Source organism: Palaemon carinicauda, chromosome 28 (genome assembly GCF_036898095.1).
Source record: "Palaemon carinicauda isolate YSFRI2023 chromosome 28, ASM3689809v2, whole genome shotgun sequence".
Classification (NCBI taxonomy): domain Eukaryota; kingdom Metazoa; phylum Arthropoda; class Malacostraca; order Decapoda; family Palaemonidae; genus Palaemon; species Palaemon carinicauda.
Window position 1 is genome coordinate 35519312 of NC_090752.1, and position 23299 is coordinate 35542610.

The 23299-nt window shown below is 34.7% G+C and overlaps 1 protein-coding gene across 3 annotated transcripts in view; it reads right to left on the reverse strand.

The window, feature by feature from the left end:
* Window positions 1-2142: 2142 nt before the first annotated feature.
* Window positions 2143-23299, reverse strand: part of LOC137621498 (hyccin-like) — a 226898-nt gene continuing 205741 nt past the window's right edge. For 2 of the 3 annotated variants that reach the window (XR_011040249.1, XR_011040250.1), the window contains 2 exons: window positions 6325-8227; window positions 3156-3293 (listed from right to left, as the gene is read on the reverse strand). Coding sequence is in view for 1 of the 3 variants with exons in the window: in XM_068351849.1 (XP_068207950.1) it covers window positions 2689-3293 (605 nt within the window). In the remaining 2 variants the exon portion in view is untranslated. Of the gene's footprint in view, window positions 3294-6324; window positions 8228-23299 lie in introns of all 3 variants that reach the window. The other variant, XM_068351849.1, reaches the window with a different exon arrangement.

Below are 23299 nucleotides of genomic sequence, written 5' to 3' on the forward strand. Positions count from 1 at the left end.
TTTAAAAGTAAGAAACCACTTTTGCTTCTTGAAGAAATTGGACTTGTAGAAATGAGTTTAAAAGGAATGCAAGCAATGAAAATGCAGCAACTCGAATTACTTTTAGAATGATAAAATTTGAACTTAATATTGTATATACAACAACCCCCAAAAAAAATTTCAAGCAAATACATTAACAATTCATGCACATCCATCTTAACAGAAAGCCAATATGTATACAACAGATTAACCAATCAAAAGATACTGTTAAGAAAGGAAAAACAAGTATATAAATAAATTACTTAAGCAGAAGATAAATAAGATAATATAATAAAAGGATTTATTGCTACAATTAATATATTCTTCTTTCTGGTAAGACAAAAACAGCAGGAAGAAAGAAGTGTCTGTTTCAACTTTTCTCATCTCCTACAACTGTAGATCATTCATAATTAAAGATGATCTTAAACTACTACTGTAAGATCCAGTCTTGGCTGCCACATCTTCACATTTTTGTTAACTGCCAATTCTACTTTATACTCTTATTTCTTAAATGTAATTTTGTTTTAAGAGTGAGGATAAACTCTTATATCATATTACTTTTTCTTCTCATGCTCAGTTAGTTTACTAATGCCCTTGTGCTTTAGTTAATGAGTCTATACTAGCCCCTGAAATTTATAAAAGTTAACATGCTTGAAGCCTGGTGATTTTCCTAAACTTTCATTTTTCTTTTCTTCCATTGGCAACTTAGACGATTCATATCTATGCAAAAGTAATCCAGTAAACAGATTCTTAATGACAGAAGAAAAACTAAACTCACAAAATGAATTTACACCACCAAGTACCACTAGGGCATTCATCAACTGAATATGAACTGAAAAATCCTTCTATGATTCTATGGTAGTTAAACTCCTGAGATGATGTACCCACATACAAATGATATATGTGTTACTCTTTCATTATCCACTCTTTCATATAATTATCTGCTCTTAAAAATTTCTTGGAAGATAAAAAATTAAGTTTATACAGCATTGAATTGTGGAATTACAGAACAATGGTTAGACATATATACAAATAGATTATATTTCATGAAGATACTGTACACATGACATAATGGAATATGTCTGCTCAGGAATTGACAAAGAAAGTCAAGAAGGTCCTTTTTTAATTCAACTTTTACCAATGACCTTCTGTAATTCAACATTAATCTTCAATCTTAAAACCCCAGTAGCTTTAAAGGCATTCTTCAAAGAACATAAACTTATTTAAGGACATTGTTGCGCATTGAAAAGATATCTATATTTTAAACTTTGGCTATTTTTCAGAGAGAGCATAAGAGGTTACTGATATGTATTCTTAGGACATTCCTTGAAGATGGCTTGCACTATCAAATTTATAACATATAGTAATTTAAACAAAATTCTGATTTTAACTTAGTTTTCTACAATAGCTTAATCAATTAAAACTTTAAATACTGTACTGCAATTGTCAAAACTCCATCACTAACATTAAGGAGGTAAATATAGTATACATATTAAAATATGAGAAAATTGTACCAGTTATTGTATTTTTTCGACAAAAGAATAACAAAGTATAGATAAATGGCAGTAGGGATTAATCAAAGGGATAATTTACTTATTTTCATTTCCCTACAACACGATCTTAACATTTACGCACTCAGGTAAAAAACAGTTACAGTTATTAGATTTAGAAATAATTTCACACAATAAAATGACTCAACCTCTATTTCTCATTAAAATGGATGGTAGTGACAGTTAAGACGATGTGAATACCCAAATTGTTAATTTCCTATCAAATACAAAAGGGATAAAACAGTACAAAACAGTAAATGATGATAAAAACAAAATTAAACTCTTCACAAAACAAAAAAGGGAGAGCTAAGTCTGTATATTTGAAGTAAAGTATATTACCAACTTCCAAATGACAGAGATGGAACACTAAATTAATGAGTAATGAATAAAAAATAGAAATGCTTTCAATTTATAGGGGCACTGTAGGTGCTACGCCATGTTTTGAGTTATAATTACCATTCTTGAATATAAAATAAAGAATGGTCACCAAGAGTTCATTATTGTACTTTCAGCACCTTACAAAACAAAAACAGGAATACTTGGTAGGAATTTCCACACATCAAACACATACCCATACTGTAAATGAGTGCTCGAAACAAGCAAAGCTTTAATACTAAGAAATTATTACATCATACTGCATGGCAGCTTTAAAGCTAAAGTCACTTCAGCAATCAGCATACACAAGAAAAGAATACAATAGTAAACAGTAAATCATTTCACTCAGGCTCACCGTCACACATAAGCAGCATACTGGTAAACTTGCAAAAGGAACAAATGGAAAATAGTAAAAATCAGTTTCCATATTTGGCAGACAAACTCCACAATACGTATTATCTACTCAGAAAATAAGTTCCTCATAAAGAACCAAATATGCAATAATTATCACTGCACAAATGTTTTGAATATGTAGAACTCCCTCTTAAAAACATCTTAAAAGTAAAATAACCTAAAGTATTCAACTCAAAACTACCGGGACTCTTAGAAACCTATGGACTTTATGGAATAAAATCTCAACATTCACCTAAATCTATCCGTCAACAATAAATGCATATTCCAATATACATTTCCCTTTAAACCCCTTTGCTTTATAGTATACCCTATTCAACTTCTAAGCAGTGACCTACATTTTTGTGATTAGATTTTGCCCACCATTTACTTCTAAAGGACTTCTGATTGGATGCACCACATGATCAAGAACTTCCTCTTCTCGCTTGAAATCTTCTCCTTCACTGACTGGTGGTGTGATATCTTCTGCAGATGTAGTTGTTTCATAATGTCTTGGAGATTTGAGTATGGCTTTCAGTTCAAACTGCTGTTGCTGGGATTGCTGTTGCTGACTTGCTATGATCGTGACATCATTGCCATCAGAATCACTATTCATTACAGCACTGTTACGGTTACTACTGGTTCCATTACGGTTCTCTTTATCTTTTTCCTTATCATGCTTATGCTTTTCTTTCTTTTCACTACTCTTTTTCTCACCATCTTTCTTGTCACCATTTTTGCTCTTCTCTTTTCTCTTCCCTAAATTAGGTATTGGAATGTTTGGAGTCACAAATTTCTTCTCTTTGCCCTCTTTTTCTTTGTCTCTCTCCTTTTCCTTTTCTCTACCTGAACCTTGAGGAGTTCGAATAGGTTTGTTTGAAATTTTTTCATCACCATCCCCTTCTTCTGAAATAGAATTGAGCGGTTTCCCATCCTCCGTCTGCTGAATGGGAATATCATCTGTGAAAAGATTATAATTTTTAAATCCATTTTCATTATGTTAAGGAAAAAATAAATTTGGAAAAAATAATACTATAATAGTTTGGAAATATAAAATCCCTTCTGAGTCCAAGATTTTTACCAGCCTAAATCGTAACATTACATATCCCAACATATACCTTTCTGATAAAAATATAGTTTCACTAATTAAGGATATAATGTTCTCAAATAAATATGCCATAACACAGAAACCTTAATATGCTGCTTGTTTATAGTAAATTAGTTACAAATCATATCTTGTCAGAAACTAAAGGCAAATAAATAAGGCAAATCTTCGGTAGATGATAAAGAATTATATGGACAAGTTCTTTGTCGTCTTAGATGTTGTGTACCAAAAGGGTAAAAAGCACTATGGAATAGAGATAAAATTGAATGTTAAATAGTGTATGCATCTAGGGCTGAAGGGAGGCTGCAAACGCCCTTAAGTAATGACTGACACAGTGCACCGATGGCACTAACCCCTACAAGGCTAAGAAACCTTTGTTTAAAGTGAAGATGGTGAACCTTTCTAAATTTGTTTTAATGTTTAATAGACCAAAATTTTTTTTACCACAACACAAAAAGTGGGAGATAATTGACTATCATTATTATCGTCATCATCACTATTATTATCATCATTATCATCATGAAGAATCTCAAGGTCAGATTATAAAGAAACCTGCAATTTCAATTATAGTCAAATTAATTTCATAACATCCCAATACCAAAAGGTTTGTTAATATGGAAAAATTCATAAGCATTGAATTTGAATTGGAAACTTGTGAAGCCAGCCATGTATGTTAGATAAGGGCAAACTTACTTTAACTTGTTGCTTGTTTCTGAGTTACAGATGGTTTTATGAAGCTTATAGGTAAGGATAATTTGCTTAATGAGTTGGTTGGTTATTTTGACATCTTAAATTGGACATTTGAAAAGATCTCTGGGAATGATATTACTCACTCCACTATGTAGAGTGATTATACAAAGAAACTAGCAGAATAACATAATACTATTGAAATTATTTTTATGACTATCATTTGATGATTTTGCAAAACTGCTGAGCACTGCAGGCATGACTCAAGGCATGATGAGTTTTAATTTTTGAGGAAATATGCAGAAATTTATAACTTTTTTTATCATGAGCCACAAGCAGGAATTTTTACTTAGCTCATAGGAATTAATCTAGGGAGGTTATAAAATTCCTATTAAAATTCTGAAGCCTTTTATATCACTGTGCTGTATTTGTAAGTCATATAAGTTGTTCCATTCTCTTATATATTGGTATGAACTAGAAAAATTTGTAAAATCATTTTTATATCAAAATTGTAATTCTTTCTTTACTAGAGTTACTTCATGGTCAAGTTCCATAGTTTTGCATTTTCCTTGTTGAATAGGTGGCTATAGAGATTGTGTGTACATAATTCACAGTTCTTGTTTCTGCAAAGTTTTATTTTTTGTGATTACACAATTCTTTTTCTATGAACAATATTAGAAAAATTTGAATTTTTTATATTTGTTATGTGAATTTTGAATAATAAATGTATTCTCATAATACCAATGAGCTACACTTTGTGAATATAGGTCAGTAAGTGTTTTGGATGAGTCAGGCCCTAGACTATGTGCAGTTTGTTTATGACTTGTACCATAACCCTAAGATACCTTCATTATCTTTAAATTTCAGCTCAGTGGAGCTTGTATCTTATTCAAGTAAACTCTAGATAATAGAAGTAAAATCTGAAACTAAAGATCGGAGAAAATAACAAGTCTACTATTAAGCTTAAAAACTATAGTATCAAGTTTAAGACACATCTATAAACAAGCAATGGCATCCACAAAACTTGAGAACATTATGGCATATCTTCAATACATATAAATGCTATTCATGAGACCTGTATCAAACCTAGACTCAGAAATTTATAGCACTGTATATAGAAATATAAAATATCATGTGCAGCCATTTTAAACTTAATAAAACCAACACTACAATTACTATATGATTAAAATAAATACAATATGGGATGATATGGGCAAAACTGGTGTACCAATGAAGGAAATAAGGAGGCCAATAGCCAAATAAAAATGGAATATCTAAGGATATCATAGAAGTATATGCATATAAAGTATATGTGGCTATATACAGTATACACTTACTCACTCAAAATACGAACAACAAAGCCTGAAAAAGGTACTAATGCTGCTTTTATTTGTTAAGATCTAAATCTAGACAATTTATTCAGGTTATACAGTATTTTATAAAGCATATTCTTAATATCCCTTGGGCTTTATTGTCCAAAAATAGAAATATATACTGCATGTAACTAATCTTACTGGTACTGTACATGCTTGATGGTCAAAATTCAAAACTGTCCTTACTAATAAAAGAAATACTGTACTGTACAATACAGCCTGACAGTGGTGAACAACATAAAAAAATACAGTGCTTCAACATTCAACAAAGAAGTGTGTTTCTTTTTAAACATACAAATATTTTACCTCCCTGTGATGTATAACAACAGTTCTTATCAAACATATTATTGGTTATCTTACAAGTTAATAAGTACTGCAACATCTAAATAATTCATCCAACAGTAGTAAAGCTTTATAATCTTTTTCATGTTCAAATCCACACTCTATTGGGTAAAACAATTACTTTAGTAAAATGTCTACAAAAACAGTAATCCAAAACAACTGATTAGCAACTAAATCACCATTAGAGGTTTGGCCTGTCAAAATAGAATACAATCTACTAAACTAAATCATCTTTGATATCAAGTAGGAGTATTTACATAGCTTACTGCTATAACCATGTAATATGTCTTTCTTTATATCATACATAGCAAACTTAAAACATGCATTGCTTCACAATATGATTAGACTAGCTGTAGGGCTGCAAATTATTATAAGATAAAAACCAAGCATAAAGATGATATACAAGAAGCCATGCATACTACTTGACAAAATGACATTAACTGCAAAATTACTAACCTAAAAGCAAGTGAACGAGACCACTTACTATGGAGTTTAACGATTAGTCACACCTTCAGCTTGGTCCCTCCAAAAGAACAAAACCTTTAATACTGTTCACTTTTCCCGGAAACTCCAAGATCATCATTTCCTTACATTCCCCGGGATGGTGGATTATCTTTCTTAAACTTGACTCCAAGATAAAGATACTACGGAACATATGGACATGTTCCTCTACAATTATCGTTTGCAACTTGTTACATGATTAAAATTCAATAAATGCAAGAGTAATTGTAGAAAGTATGTTGGAAAAATTAAACTGAAGCAGCTGAGAATCTCCAGGTAAATATCCACTAGTCCTTCTCAGCACCAACAGTAACTCAGCAATGTGAATTAATGGTACACATAAAGGCTGCTACTTATATGTGTGCCCTTGACTTTCCTTAATTATCACAAACAGTTATGGTACATTTACTTATGATAGATTGATTTCTAAACTGTTAACAGTAGTTTTTAAATACTGTATAGTAGAGAACATGCATGAGGCTGCTAACATTCTTAAAGCATTACACCAAAAATGCAAAGTTTTCCTCTGTCCGACAGAGGACTCATAGGAGCACGCTCCAGTAAAGAAGTGGTGCATTGTGTTCTGGGGAAATAGTGCTAATAAATGCTTCACAGCCCCATCATCCAGTTGGCATTATCATAGGTTTATATCATGTATTCTTAACACCCAGGATTAATTACAAACATTATAGGTACACTTGGCAAAATGATGAAGGATGCTATGGTACTACATTATTAAAACTAAAAGGTATATTGTATATACCTTTAAATATCCCAAAAGCCTTCCTCTGTCATTTGCCCATCAACAATTATGCTCCTTGGCCTAATAGGCCGTCCAGACAAGTCAGTAGAGTAACGATGTAGAGTTTTGCTTGGGGTTGATGGTGCTGACTGATGCTGGAGAGCACTAAGCCTCCTTCCGGTTTCAGAGTTGTGTCTCACATGACCTGGATATTTAACATCAACACTATGAGAAGGAGACGAAGGCCTTGATCTGTCTAGAGAGCAATCATCATCCATTGTCATATTCTGCTGAGTTCGAGGTCGATGGCCCTGATTAGGTGATAAATTTTGCAATGCAGCAAATGGATTATATGACTTTAAAAATACTATTAACTTCTTGTCTGATGTAGGCGAATGATCTCTTGGTGATGTCTCTGTAGATATGTTTGAAACTTCAGCCTTGCCTGGATGAGTGTCTGGTGAGGGCTGCCCACTTGAAGATGTTCTCTTATGTTTGCGACTCAAATGCATATCAATAAAATGGCCTTTAGGAGCAGATGGCTGAGATGTAGTCTCAACTTTAGCATTTGAAGGTCTAAATGATAGATTAGGAGAGTCAGTTGCCTTGCCATGATAAGCATCAAAGCAACTCTGGCCACTTGAAGGTGTTCTTTTGTGTTTTCTAGATAAATGCAAGTCATGTAAAATACCCTTTGGTGACTGTGAACCTTCCCTGCTTTGCCTAGGTGAGATGTTAGGAGATTCAGCTGGTTTTGTGGACTGCAAATCGCTAATTGCAAGCCCTCCAGATGGAGTGCGTTTATGTTTGCGACCAATATGAAGATCTAAGAGATGAACTTTGGGTGACTGTGATCCACTTTCTTGCTTCAAGCCGAAAGACCTAGAACTAGAGTCTTCATTCCTTCTGGACTCTAGATTCTTAAAGATCTTGGATTCAGGTATCATTTTTAAAGCATTTATCCCCATTTGAGGAGTAAGCCTGGAGACAGAGGGACCAGCTGGAGGAGTGGTAGCACCAGAAGACTGAGTGTGGCTTTGTGTTGACACCTGCATTTGCTGTAATGCTGCGTCACGCCATATATCCTGATACCGCTCCAAGGTAAATGGATCCTCCTCATCACCAGTATACTCTAACAGATCATCTACCATGCCGCATGCAATGAACGTGCAACATAAATATTAATTATCAAAATTTTATTAAAATATTAAAGCTATGAGAAGTACTGTATCATCTAGGCTAATGTTACATATAAAGCCTTATTGTTACACGTCATTTTATCAGACACTTTACTATTATTGGTCTAACACACAGCATACTTCTCATATGAAATAAAATGCCGTTGTTCTAAATAACTACAAACTGTAAAAACAATCTGAACACTAAAATTTTTCTAAATGCACATATCCTCATGCTGTACAAGAGACGACACAAAGCCGTGTATCTAATAATATGCTAATATTTAGTATAAACCTTTGCATCCACTACTCTGAGGTCATGTACACGGGGCTTTTGAGGTGGTGATGGAGATGACCAGGAATGATAAGATTGAAAAAAGTGCCTTGATCTGCTTTATCAGATACAAAGTTTAAAAAATCCTTAAAACAACAACAATAATATACAATAAAATAACAAAGCAAAGACTTGAAGATATCACAATACATAAAAAAGTAAAAAAAGTTGAAAAAGTATATTCCATTACAAATACACTGATCTAACACTATTTCTTTATATTGGCAATAGAACTGCAGTTTACACAACTAAAAAAGGTACAAACAAAGGACTTCATCATTGACAAAAGTGTATGGCAAAATACTTATTGCCAAAACCCTGGACTCTTCACTGAACAAGCTAACAGCTATGAGAAACATGAGCTTAGCCTACAGCTTGTATACAATTGAAATACTCAGAAGCTTCTGCTACTGGTACGGATTTAAAGGGGGCAATGAGACATCATGATCACATTTCTTCTTATTATTTCTAAGCATGAACACCAGTTAGCAAACTGACCAAACAAAAAAGCTCCATACTGATGGGGTAATTTCTTTATTTCCTGTCAATGTAGACCATAGTAATTTATAAATTACCAATGTTTTAATCATCAAGGAGCAATTAAATGAAAGACAAAGGACATAATTATCATAATCATGCAAAGGTAGTTTTGTAAGTCCTTGCCTACCTTCTACCATATGCAATTCACTGAAGGACAAGTGTATGCTGATAATTCACAATGGACAGTCCATAGGTAAAGGCACTTAAGTTCAGAAGGGTGGAATGGATGGGACAAAGACTACTTCTTTAATGTGGGAGGGACAAGGCACCCAGGAGGAGCACCTCTTTGAGGATCATGTCTAGATGCTTGAGCACATTTGTACGAGAGGATTCAACCTGGTCACTTCACCACACCAATTTCCCTCTAGAAATATGAAGAGATCATGTCAAATGGCCTAATTCAACATCAACATGGAATGTAAAGAATCTGGCATTTACTATCTTTAAAAATTTCGATCATTGGTTTACTACAAAAGATTTGTCGTTGTAAGACTTGTCAAGAAAATAAGACTTGAAAAAGATGTTGGAAAACTGGACCAAAAAAAAGCTATATGATCCCTCATAAAAGAATGATCTATAAAGATGAGATAAATCAAACAGTAAACATAATAAAATGCAAGCAGTTTCAATTATGGGATAACTACTTTATCTAAAACATAACCAATTTAAACAAGATGAAAATGGAATTTACATCTCAAACTCTTAGCTTTAAAATTTACCAATTCCTTGAGCTTGAGATAAGGGCTGAAAGAGTCTACAAATTATCCTTAAGAGATTGTAAAATACCTTGAACAAAAAGTTCGATAAGGCTAAATATATTACCAAAACTACAGTGCTGTATATGAAAAGGAGTGGCTGGTCAGATATATCTACTTGGTTAAGAAAAAAAAAAAAGACCTAAAATCCTCATTGTTGTACATTGGTCTCATCACATTCCCAAGGGTTTCAATTCTTTTCACAAGTATTAGTTTCCCCTTTGAAGTACTATCAATTCAAGAGATTAAAGTTAAACTCCAATATCTATTTATCTATCAATATATATATATATATATATATATATATATATATATATATGTATGTATACATACATACATACATATATACATACATACACACACACACACACACACACATATATATATATATATATATATATATATATATATATATATATATATATATATGATAAATTTTTTGCACATTTAAACGTGTTTCTTTCATATTTCAAATAAGCCATATATATATTAATACATTAAAGTCTGGATTCTCTTAACGACCTCGGGATCAGAGCCCAAGGCGGAACCGCCCAAAGACTATGATATCGGACCGGCGGGGATTTGAACCCTCGTCCAGGATATCTGTATGCCAGTGACCATACCACTGGCGGAGTGGTATGGTCACTGGCATACAGATATCCTGGACGAGGGTTCAAATCCCCGCCGGTCCGATATCATAGTCTTTGGGCGGTTCCGCCTTGGGCTCTAATCCCGAGGTCGTTAAGAGAATCCAGACTTTAATGTATTAATATATATGGCTTATTTGAAATATATATATATATATATATATATATATATATATATATATATATATATATATATATATATACATACATATACTGTATATATATATATATATATATATATATATATATATATATATATATATATATATATATACATACATATACTGTATATATATATATATATATATATATATATATATATATATATATATATATATATATATATATATATATATATACATACATATATATATATATATATATATATATATATATATATATATATATACAGTATATATAATATATACATATATATATATATATGCACATACACACACAGTAAGCCCTTTTACCTAACACCAAATGGCCAAGCTTTATTTATCTATTAAAACATTATCTATACGTAATTCATCAGCAATTGCCAGTTTAAAACTCATAGGAGTGCGTTCTATTGACGAGATTGTTATTATTTACGTTTTGTTATAACATTTCTGAATTGATGTCAATTCATATCATAGAGACTAATTTCCTCTTGAAGAAAGCTAGTTCTTTCAAACCAACTGATCTACAAGTACTGTTTCAGAGCACACAAGAAACAACAGTTAATCAGCTGACACCTGATATTGTGTCTACTGTTGTGGGTAACAGTTCCCTCGCTTTCCATTCACAAGATTTTGATCAATAAATAGTGTGGTGTAGTGTAGTTTTACTTGAAAAAAAATATAAAATGTTACAAAATTAGATATTGATGAAAAAATAACAAAATTAGAAAACGAGAAAAAGTTCTTATTGCATGTTCATGTAATTCTAAGGTTTGAAAAAAAAATAAATTAGATAATGAGAAATAAGTTATAATTTGTAAGAATGTTATTACTTTATTTTACATTTTTTAATACCTTACTCATAACACATTGGACAAACAGTAAATGGCAAACAATTGTTTAGAGCAGTTAAAGGAAGGAAACCAAGAGAATTACACTTTCCACACTGGCTCTAAAGCAGGATTTTGATAAAACTGATGTTTTACTTAACTGCACCAAAAAATAATGTACAGTATGTAATATTCCCTTATTAGAATCATATTACGAAATGAAAACATAGTGAACATACTGTATATCTTTTCAAATACTTACGTTGAGATGATTGAGACTACCGTCTATGGTTTCCTAATCACCTAATTAAGGTAAACTACCAAAGGAATATTGTTCATTTTCTACAGAAAGACCTATCACTTGAACTTTCATTTTCATTTTAGCATATCAGTAAAATAGTTTTTAGGAAACATATGTTTCTCCCATATCTTATTTAATGTCAAGTATAATAGCATATTGAAGCTTATGAGTGTTTCATCTCTGTTGCCGATGCACAATGATTTAATAGTATTTAGCTTTGCATTGCTTGATTAGCAAAGTATTTACGTTATCTTCCATCTTTTACAATTAGTGTATTACGAAGTTTTGTGCAATTTGGTTTACTGTATCATAAACTGAATACACCATTAACTTATTTTCTTTTTGTTTTTCTCCAATTTTAGACGTTATTTTCCCTGATACCAAACAGCTTGAGCTATGTTTGCTTTCCCAGCTTCTGCTACAATTTGTTACTTATGATTAATGGTATATTTCCTTGCCAATTATTGATCAATAGTGAAAATGGGTAAAATGTATTGATATATCAGTCATATTCTACTTAATGTCATTTGTAACAATTACAGTAATTGTTTAATATTGTAGGAAAGTTGAAATACTAGTAAAACAGCTGTTATCATCCGAACTGGGGGTTTAAGAAAAAAAAAAAATGCGGTTTTTCATTCTATTGTTTTTAGTTGCATGCATTACTAATGATAATTCTATCATTCTCTTTTGCTTTTTTAAATTATTGAAATAGAAGTTGGGCTAAAGAAAGGTAGGGAAAGAGGTTATTTTACTACAATTTGGTCTAAAAAAGGAACTTGCATAATACATGATATACAAGATAATTTTCTTTTGGAGGTGCTGAAAATGGTGGTTGTACAATAAGCGAGATCGCAGGAATAAGCTAAGCCTATAAATGTTATTCTTTTTTCCCTTCTTTAACTGTATTAAGCAATTCATATAGGTTTCATTCTATGTCTAATGTGTCTGTGAATTGTTTGTGGTCACTTGGGTGATATAATAGTAGGTCTGTACAATTTTAAGGAATTTTAAGGGGTCACCTTAGACTATTGCAAAAAAAAAAAAAAAGAGAGAGAGAGAGAGAGAGAGAGAGAGAGAGAGAGAGAGAGAGAGAGAGAGAGAGAATGTATGTATTCAAGACATCAAGGATGGCCAAGGAATTTGTGGAGAAAGGTGGTAGACAAGAAGACCTATTTGTGATGGGAGTTCAGGAAGACAGATGATGATAAGACGACGATGCATTAAATATTAACATACCAGATTAATCGCACATTCAGTAAATTAAAAAAAATAAAAAATACATTACATCACTATATAAAACGAGTCTAAAGCGATAAAGGAAGAATCAATGAGAATTATATGTTCTTAAGGAAGAGTTGGTTTGCTTAAAGTCTAATCACTTGTTTGGGACTCCTAGGGCTGACCAATTTTAAAAGATGTAACACCTAAATAAATCTGCCTTTGTTTTTCATAAAGAACACATTGCTAACACAATTATTTTCTCATAATCTGTAAACTAGATAAGATAAGGAGTACCTTCAAATCTAAAATCAAATGAAAGTAAAAATAAAATATTAAAAAGTGAAAAAAACTTTCTTAAAATTTATCTGCTTATTTTCTTTTAAATGTACTTAGAAAACATAAATTTATACTGACACAACATAGGTAACTACAAATTCAAGAGGAGGAATCAAGGTGATATTTCTTATTTACGCCACTCCATTTCAACACCTCAGAAACACAAGGTCTTTCAGGCTTCCTGTATCTCTTCCAAAGTTAAAGTATATCTCAAGCACAATCAATTGGATGAATGACATTAAAAAAACACTAAGGTGAAACCTGACAAAAATTTACAAATGAAAGAAGAAATATTCTACTTAACACATGGAACAAATTGCATAACTATAAATACCATCAAATGGCAGAGAAAAAATATAAACAAAATAAAAATGATGACTAGATCTATTCATACTATACAACATACGTAGAAAGATCAAGAAATAATAACCAATTAGGCCTATGCAGTAAATATCAGAGTCCCTCACCATTTCTATTTCAGGTCTTATAATGTTTTTTACCTATTTTGGCTCCTAAAAAATAAGATCAAATTACTGAATTTAAGTTTAAACATGAATTTCTTCAAATCTCCATGACTACTACAGATAACGAGCTGTCCCTGAAACAAGGTCTAACTGAATAATGCAGCAGCATTCCAAACTGATAGCTTCATTATTGTTGTATTTCAAAGACAAATGGAACCCTTAGTTTCTTAAATTATCAATATGGATTTTTTTATCCACCTTACTGGATCAAAAGATGAAGAAACCTCTGACGATAGATATCTATTCATTGGAATAACTATTCAAGAAGTCTAAGACATTCTACAAAGAAACATAAGGGAAGTGGTCATAATTCTACTTTATTAGTTTTTTGTTTATATATTCCTTATCACTAACTACTCCTTCTTACCCAATGCCATTGCCTTTGAAATTATAAGTACTGTAAAGCATATAGTACTTTGACACAGTCTGAAGCTAATCAAGATAACTTTATTGAACAACTGCTGATCATAAATTCGCAAAAAGTTAAATTAATTTTTTCTAAAAGAGGCTACTTTTAATCATAACCTTTTAATCAATGAAAATTTGTAAAAAAATATAACTTTGGAACTCTAGTTTTCACATGTACAGTTTGCACCACAATTTATGGACAATATAAGTGATGAAGTACTACTGGCTCCTTTACTTGTGTTGAGGATTTCATGGTCAAATGCCTCCCCCAACAAAAAAATAAATTAATTCCACCACCTAAGTTCATAAATTAAAAAAAAATTTCCTTTTGAAATATATTATTTTAAATCTAGCTTTAGCTCTATCTAAAATTCTGATAGCCAGGTCTACAAGAGAAAAACCAAGTTTTCATGGGTGTCAAACTAGTTTGTCTGAGTGCTTTCACTCTAAACCCACTAGGTGACTCACTCTTGGCATCTGCCTTTTGATCCTACTCTGAATTCAGCTCTCTAGATTGTAGGGAGGCGGATGTGTGAATCGATGAATATAGGCAAGTACTGAAATACTGATCGTATCCTTAAAATTAGGAAATTATTATTTTCAATAAATCTTACCCAATATTCATTTCCTGATTTACACATCTGGAAGGAGGGGTAGTGAAAAAACCCACTTCACCCAAATGCATGGAAATTGAAAGTAATGAAAGATCCTTTAAATGATTCTTAACTCTGATCCTATCTTACTGCACATTACTGTATGCGACTATTGATGATGGCAATAATCTTGGTGATTCCATTTTTATACAGAGCTAAAGGAATAACACAATGTAGCAGAGTTCATAATGTATACGGACAGTCCTCACAAAGTATCAGTGTCCATGTGTTTAGGACATGCTGCACAATAAAGAAAGGGATAGCAATAGAAATAAAGAACTTATATAAGGTATATCTCTAAACACACCTACTTGTAAACCCTTCAATTCCAAAAAGAACACTAAAATGAAAATAAAGAGAAGATTGAGAAAGATACCATCTTCTCTTGGGTTCAAGTTAATAAGCACAATGCAGTAAACAAGAGATCTATAATACAGCAAACATTATCAACAATTTTATTATCTTTCTAATAGAAAGAGGCAAAAAAAGTTACCTAAAAATTGAGTGACACTCAAAACTTCATTGAGAGAGCTATTCAAGAAATTGAGATATGGAGCCAATCCTCTCATGTAGTATGATCTTACCATCAACAACGATAAAATGGTCTCATAGATGTTTGTGAGCATTGATAATCAAAGACTTTAATAAAAATATGCATTCAATAATAAGACTAATTATTTGAATACTTATCAGTGAATCACCTAGCTTCCTTGGCTATGCTCTTTCTTTTCAACATCTATCATTAAATGAAAAAAATAATGCCCACTCTTCCTCACTCAACCTGCCTTTTCCCTCTTGTATGTTATGGCCGGGAAAGTCATCTGTGGCTTAGATCTCAGAATAGCCCTATTCCATACAGACCAAGAAATTTTTTTTTTCCTACCTTTGTCTCAAGAAGAAAACCTTTTCCCCTAAATAGGCTTTTAAAAATCTGACTGGACAGGATAATACTGTCCATGTACTCAATAAAAAAAAGGACTTGAGAGCAGGTAATTGTAAATGTCTAGGTAGACCTGAGGCCTTGAAAAAGTTCTTTACCCAAAATTCCGGTAGCAGAGAAAAATTACTCTTACGGCAGCGAAGTCGACATGTGAGACGAGGCCTGCACCTTGTTTTTCACTAACTTTCTTAGCACGAGTCAAGAGATATGAGGAATATGGAATTCTCTGTTAAGTTCTTGAATGTGATGAAACAAATGTGTATAAAGGAGAACCTAATAAGAATTTAGAACTATGTCAAAGTTTTGAGATTTGCATTTCAAGGTAAAAGTTTTGGGAATAAATGATCAATTGGAATCCTGTACATCTGGGTTACTTGACAGATCAAGAACCAAATATAGCAGGTATCAAAGTCTTCCTATCATATCTAAAGAAGCTGAAAAATATATAATGATACTATCAACAGACTTGGGGCAACAAACCCTGGGTAGGGAATAGGTTGGAGTTAAAAAAAGCATTATGGACAACAGACTCATAGCCTTAAAATCCAAGGGAATATAAGAAGCTCTGACTGCATGGATATTAGAGAAGCCAAGCTAGAGAGAGTGTTCATTTTTGGCTAAAGCCGTAGAGGCAAAAATGCAAAGAAGCCAAGCAAGTAAGATGACTCATTTATGAATACTAAGTTAGTAATAAAAAACCCACCATTTAACATTTAGCAGCACAACAAGACTAACAATATAGAGATATCAAGAGGAGCAGCACGGAGCAGTACACTTCTGTCCTACCTGGCTACCGGTACAGCCGGGGAACCCTAGCCAAAGACTCAACTGCAGTGCAGGGCCATAACACAGGGTTATGGCCCAAGCCCATGTATCTGAAATATGGGGCTGTCCACAACTGTCCTGCCTGGGTATCAAGGTAGCCGAGGACCCAAGCCTTGGTCACCAAGTGCCATGGCTCAGGGCCCCAAAGTGCTGAATCATGGAGCCCAGGAATGATGCTGTGACATGTGGTCACAGCCCCCGTTCTGTGCATTGGACCTGAGAGGCCGAAATACTCAGTGCCGTACATCACCCTAAAAGTGAGATGGTGTCAAAAGGAGTCCTTTCCTTACGACTACATTGGACTGAATTTCTATGACCTCTTCCTATTCTTTTTCTTAGAAGAAGAATCAGAGAAACAGTCGGAAGTAGAAGAGGATGACTAGGAAGAGCGGTCGGAGGAGGAAGAACACTCAAATTTCTTCTTCTTTCCAAACCTCACCACATGCTCTGCGAGCAGAGATGTCGACGTCGGAACGACCAATGACGACTACGCTCCCCCGAGGTGACAAACCAAAGGGGGGCTCTAACAGAAGCCTCAACACTAGAAGACATTGTCATGGGCGATGGCTAGATATACTCTCAGGGGCCCGTGACACTGCCACAAATGGGGTCACAAGCACAGAGGGAGCGTGTGTTATGGGTCCGGTACACCAGGCTCAAGGGTTGAGGTGACGGCACTCGGGGAGGGGGACAAATATAGGGGTGACCGGGTCAGAGGAGATGCACGCCCAACATTTGGCAGCGGGGCAACGTCCTTAGGCCACAGGCCCGTCCTACACCCAAACATAAGCATTACACCTACGTGTTCCAGAGTCTAGCCAGCACCAGTGAGACATGGCATAGGGGTGGAACCATTATGGATATCACTGAGTCACTGACACCAGAGACATGCTAACCACATCTTTAACCATTATCATCATCAAGGGATACATTGGCACTGGGACCTCGGGAGAGAGATAGGCTAGCTACCTGCTCCCAAACAAGTGAAGGAAGACCTACCTGGAAGACCTACGAGGGCCAAGGCTCTCTTTAGGACAAACACATTGTCAAGGGTAAGCACAACACTGGAGAAGAGCCTTCAACTTCATTTGAGGTGTGGTGAACATTGGGGGATCCCTCAGCACCACCAGAACCTGAAATGCCAGTTAACGTAGATCGCAGGACTCCTTGCTCCCGACACATATTCTACGGAGACTAAGACAGGGACGTACGCACAGGAGTGGGGGTAGCAGACGCACTTAATTAGCGGAAGGAAGAAGCAAAGCTCTCTTCCTTCCTATCAAAGAGTATGCCTGTTACTGCACAGGCTACAACCCGCACACTGGGATGACTGCAAACAATAATGAACATAGTAAGAGGTACAGAGAGAGTGTGGATTCACAGCATCTTTAACAAAAACCATATATAAAGTCCATCCTTCCCCTCATGTACAAATCTCATTTCACAAGAATAGCAATCAACAGCTAGCATTCACTTCCTAAAAGAAAAAGAAAAGAAAAAGTTTGGTTAGGGAGCAACAGTACATCTATACTCATTGCAGCCTTAAACATAATAAAGAGCTTTCGATATGTGGGAGGGAGGGTCTGCTCGCCCTCGCTCATCACTTGTTGGTAAGTACCTCATTAATGACTCCAAAAGACGTTCCAGCTCACGCTGAAAACATATTCCGTACTTAAAGGATGAAAGGTTTGTATACACGTAGGGACAAATTTAAATTTAAATAAGACTTGATTCTACCATAACTGGTAACAAGAATTGGATGCAGAGCCTGTCACAGGTTGCATAAGAAATTAAATGAAACTGGAAAAAAAGGCAGATACTATTAGGGAGTCACCTAACAGTGAAACACTGCAAGCACTTGAGGTTGCTAGTTTGAAATCCATAAATTAACTTGGCTTGTCTGATGTTAAGCATTTATATATCAAATGATTACTTGGTAAGACTCATTGAAACAACAGATTAATTACGGTACCATAACTGTACACGTCAACCATGTATTGACTAATTCTAATAAATCCTAAAAACAAAAAAATAGCTTAAGAACTATGCAAAAAAAATTCTAAGAATTCATGAATGCCACTAACAAATCAAAATTTTCAACAGATTAAGAAAAATATGACAGTATGTAAAGAAACATCCTTTCGTGTGCATTAACGACAACATTTATGATGATGGAATAAAAAGACGAAGATTCTAATATCTAACTCAACCAAAGACTTTGTATTTTGCAAGTAAAACAAAACTACCTTTATTATCAACAGAAATATCATCTTCATTCATATGACTATTTTTTTATTTTATGTCATTACCACCATTTATACAAAGAATGTGAATGATATGTTACAAGTCACATTATGAATACAGCACTGTATAGATAGTCCATATGCTGTATTCACTCAATAGATCATTTGTACCAGTCACAAAAAAAAAACATGAGAACCTGCTATTAAATAGTGCATATTAAAAAATCACCTTCAGATAGCTAAAATAGAAACATGAAGACATCGAAATGCATCAAAAACTTTGATCATCTCTTATACATAACTTAATTATGATGTATACAAACACAGATCAAGTTTTTGCGGTTAAAGGCATCATTTAACTTTGTACACTAGTAACAAAGAGAAACTTATCAAGTCATGAATGGTTATAATTAAATCATTAAATACTTAAAATAAAACAGGAAATAATTATCAAAAGAATGCAGGACTGCAAAATATGGATAAAATTTTAAAGAAACAGCACAAAAGCACTTCTATTATCAATATATATATATATATATATATATATATATATATATATATATATATATATATATATATATTATACATTTAGTGATAAAAGTAAAGGTAAATTTAAAATGTACAGTAATTTTAATCAGGTAAAGCACCACTTACCCAGTTGTAAAGCAGACAAGTAAAAATATATTCATATGATAAAACAGTGTGTGTGTGTATATATATACATATATATGTATATATATATATATATATATATATATATATATATATATATATATATATATATAAACTGTATATACAGTATACATAAATATATATTAATATATGCACACAACTCTGATGCAATAAAACGACAAGGGAAAATGAAAGTATGCTGTGAATTCTGACATATTTCATATATTTAAGACTTTATTTAGAGGAATGATGCATTGATAGAAACTTTACTTTATATGTCACTGGACTTGCAGGCAATTTACCGTTGGCGACTGCCAGACAGAGTGTTTAAGTGAGCGTGATACATTATAACTGTGGTCTGATAAAAAAAAATGTTTAGTCTTAAGAACTTGATCCTAGTGGCAGTGATTTTAAAAGGTCTTTGGTCTATTGAAAAATTAATACTTAAGCCTGGTTCATATGAATGTTAAGTCCTCTACATTAACGACCCACCTACAGGGAAGTGATTTCAAGTTCAAAATAAAGATGAAATGATCTCATTTTACCAAATGGCATCATACTATTAGGCATGTTCACAGACTTCAGCCTTAGAAGATCCAGAACAAGCAACAGCAGTCCTCCTACAGAACTTGCCAACTACAGAGGGAAACATGAATCCTCCCTTGACATGAAGTCTAGAACTGTAGTTTACAAATAAAGGCTAATGTTGGGGATGGCAGAGAAGGATTGGACTGGATAGGAAATTAGCTGACCTAGAATATGTTGATGACACTGTTCTTATTAGCAGAAAACCACAGGATCTACAATAATTGCTTACCACAATGGATGAAATATCACATGAGGTTGGGCTCAAGATAAATAGAAGAAAGATAAGAGATGATGAGATTGGAATATGCAATGGAAGATGTAATATCATTGGAAGGAGAAAGGATTAATGAGGTAGAATAATCTAAATATCTAGGAACTATTATCTCTAATACAGGGTCCTTATAAAGGGATTTTGACGTAGGAAAAATCTATTTCTGGGCGAGGGACCTGTGCCGCCCAGTGAATAAGCTCCATTTAGCACTTATTCTTAGGTAATTTACTGCTAAATATACCAGAGAAAAAATGTAAAGGAGTGCTAGGTTAACTAGCTCGCTCACCTATTGGTGTCGGTATAAAATTGGGCGTATATTCCAGAGGTCCCGCACTATTTAGATTAATCCACGACAGAGAACCCCAATAGAGGAGAGCCGTTCAACCTCACTCGGTACTACTAACAATGCATCCGCTCAGAACCCAACTCCTTAGCACCCAAAGTTTGGGGACTCCAAGGGAGAGGAGCTGGGAGGGTTCACTGGGCGGCACAGGTCCCTCGCCCAGAAATAGATTTTTCCTACGTCAAAATCCCTTTTCTGGGCTCGAACCTGTGCCGCCCAGTGAATCTATACAAGAGAAAAATGTCACCAAACTTGCAAAATAAAGGAAAAAACATAAGCGTAAGAGAAATACAGGATGCTTTAATCAGAGATGAGTACCAAAAAACAATTATAAGGGTATCTTAAATATGAACATAAATCCAATAAGGTAGGTATAATAATGCCGTGAGTGATAATATATACAGATACTCATGAGCATAAAATTTACAAATATAATAACAGTATTCAGGTGCGAGACCAACGAAAACAATAGGGTATAAATGAGGCAGGTAAGAGGGAGAGATAAAGAGTCAAGGCATTAACCTGTGAGTTACTCGGGAGTAACTACTCTCCCTGCGGCTACTGTAGAAAATTTTAGGGCTTCCAAATGTTTAAGGTAGTGTTTCTTGAACACTGACGGTGATTTCCACCCTGTATACCTGGAAAGGTCTGTAAAATTCATGTGGTGAAAGAAGTTCACCGAGGTGGCAACCGCCCTGATATCATGTGCAAGAGGAAAAGAGTCAGGGTTAGCTTGTTTAATAAAATACAAAATTTGTTGCCTGATCCCTTTAATAGTAATGGTACCGCCTTGTTCTCTAACGAATAGAGGCCCCGAGGAGTTAGAGGAGGTCCGGGATAAATAAGACCTAAGAGTAGTGACAGGGCACAGCGACGGATCTTGCGTGAGGGGAACAATTTTCCAGGAGGTCTATCTGTTTTGAGGGTCTTCATTCTTAGCCAAAAAGAATTTGTTAGGAGAAAGAAGGACCTCTCCTGAAGGCAGAAAGTCAATATGACCCGGGTCTCTCGACAAGGCTGCCAATTCAGAAATTCTTGCCCCGGAAGCCAAGCTCACTAGGAAAAGTGTTTTCCTGAGAAGGGGCATGTAATCACAAGAACTGTTAATGGTATCAGAAGCCAATTTGAGTACGTCATTAAGGAACCAGGTCACCGGGGTAGGACGAGTAACCGGTTTCAGTCCGGCACAAGCTTTCGGAATTGAAGCTAACAAAGAGTCGGTTAAGTCTATGTTAAAACCCACTAGGAAGATCTTTTTCAGAGCCGATTTAATAGTGGTGATAGTATTGGCTGCCAGACCTGATTCTAATAAAGATCTAAAGAAAGTGACTGTAAGGTTCAAGTTCATACAGTTCACGTCTGAGTCTATTAAAAATTTTGCCAACTTTTTAACTGCAGAGTCATACTGGCGGATGGTGGAATCCCGTTTATCCGATTCTAGGAACAAGGTGTTTTGAGGATCAATATTGGCACCATGCATAGCCGCAAACTTCATAAAGTCCATAAAGTTAGGGCGCTCTGAATGTTTGAGAAAGCGTACACAACACGTGTTTGTACTATCTGAGACAGAACCGGATTGGGTATCGGGTGAGGGTATAGTCTCAACTCTCGCAGGAGAGGATACCAGTTGCTCTTGGGCCAGTTGGGTGCGACCAAGGCTACTTGTCCCTTGAAGGATCTCAGTTTGTCTAGAACTTTCAGCAAAAGATTCACCGGGGGAAAGAGATAAATCTTTTTCCAGTTGTCCCAATTCTGTGACATGGCGTCTGTGGCGTAAGCCTGAGGGTCTAGATTGGGAGCCACATATACTCTCAATTTGTGGTTGGATTCCGTGGCGAAGAGGTCCACTTGGAGACCGGGAACCTGAGAGAGAATCCACCGAAATGCCTTTAGATCGAGTGACCATTCCGATTCTAGAGGGGAGGTCCGGGACAGGGCGTCTGCCACTACATTCCGGACTCCCGCCAGGTGGACAGCTGAAAGATGCCAACGGTTCGAGGCTGCTAGGGAGAATATGGCTACTAGAACATGGTTCAGAGGCCCTGACTTTGACCCGCCTCTGTTGAGGCAGCGGACCACCACTTCGCTGTCGAGGACCAGACGAAGGTGTTGTTTCTTGGGAAGAGCGAGACGTTTCAGGGTTAGAAGAACTGCCATGGCCTCTAGCACATTGATGTGAAAATGGCGGAACAAGGGAGTCCAAAGACCTTGAACTTTCTTGAGCTGAGAATAGCCGCCCCAACCTGATAAGGATGCGTCTGTGTGAATGATTAATTCCGGAGGCGGAAATCGAAGGGGAACTGACTTTGACAGACTGTTTGCTCTTGTCCAAGGAAGAAGTCTTTCTCGTAGAATGGGAGGAAGGCGGACTTTCCTGTCCCGGAGCTTCCGGTTCGCCCTCGAACGCCAGACACGATTGATATCTTTCAATTTTGCCTTCAGA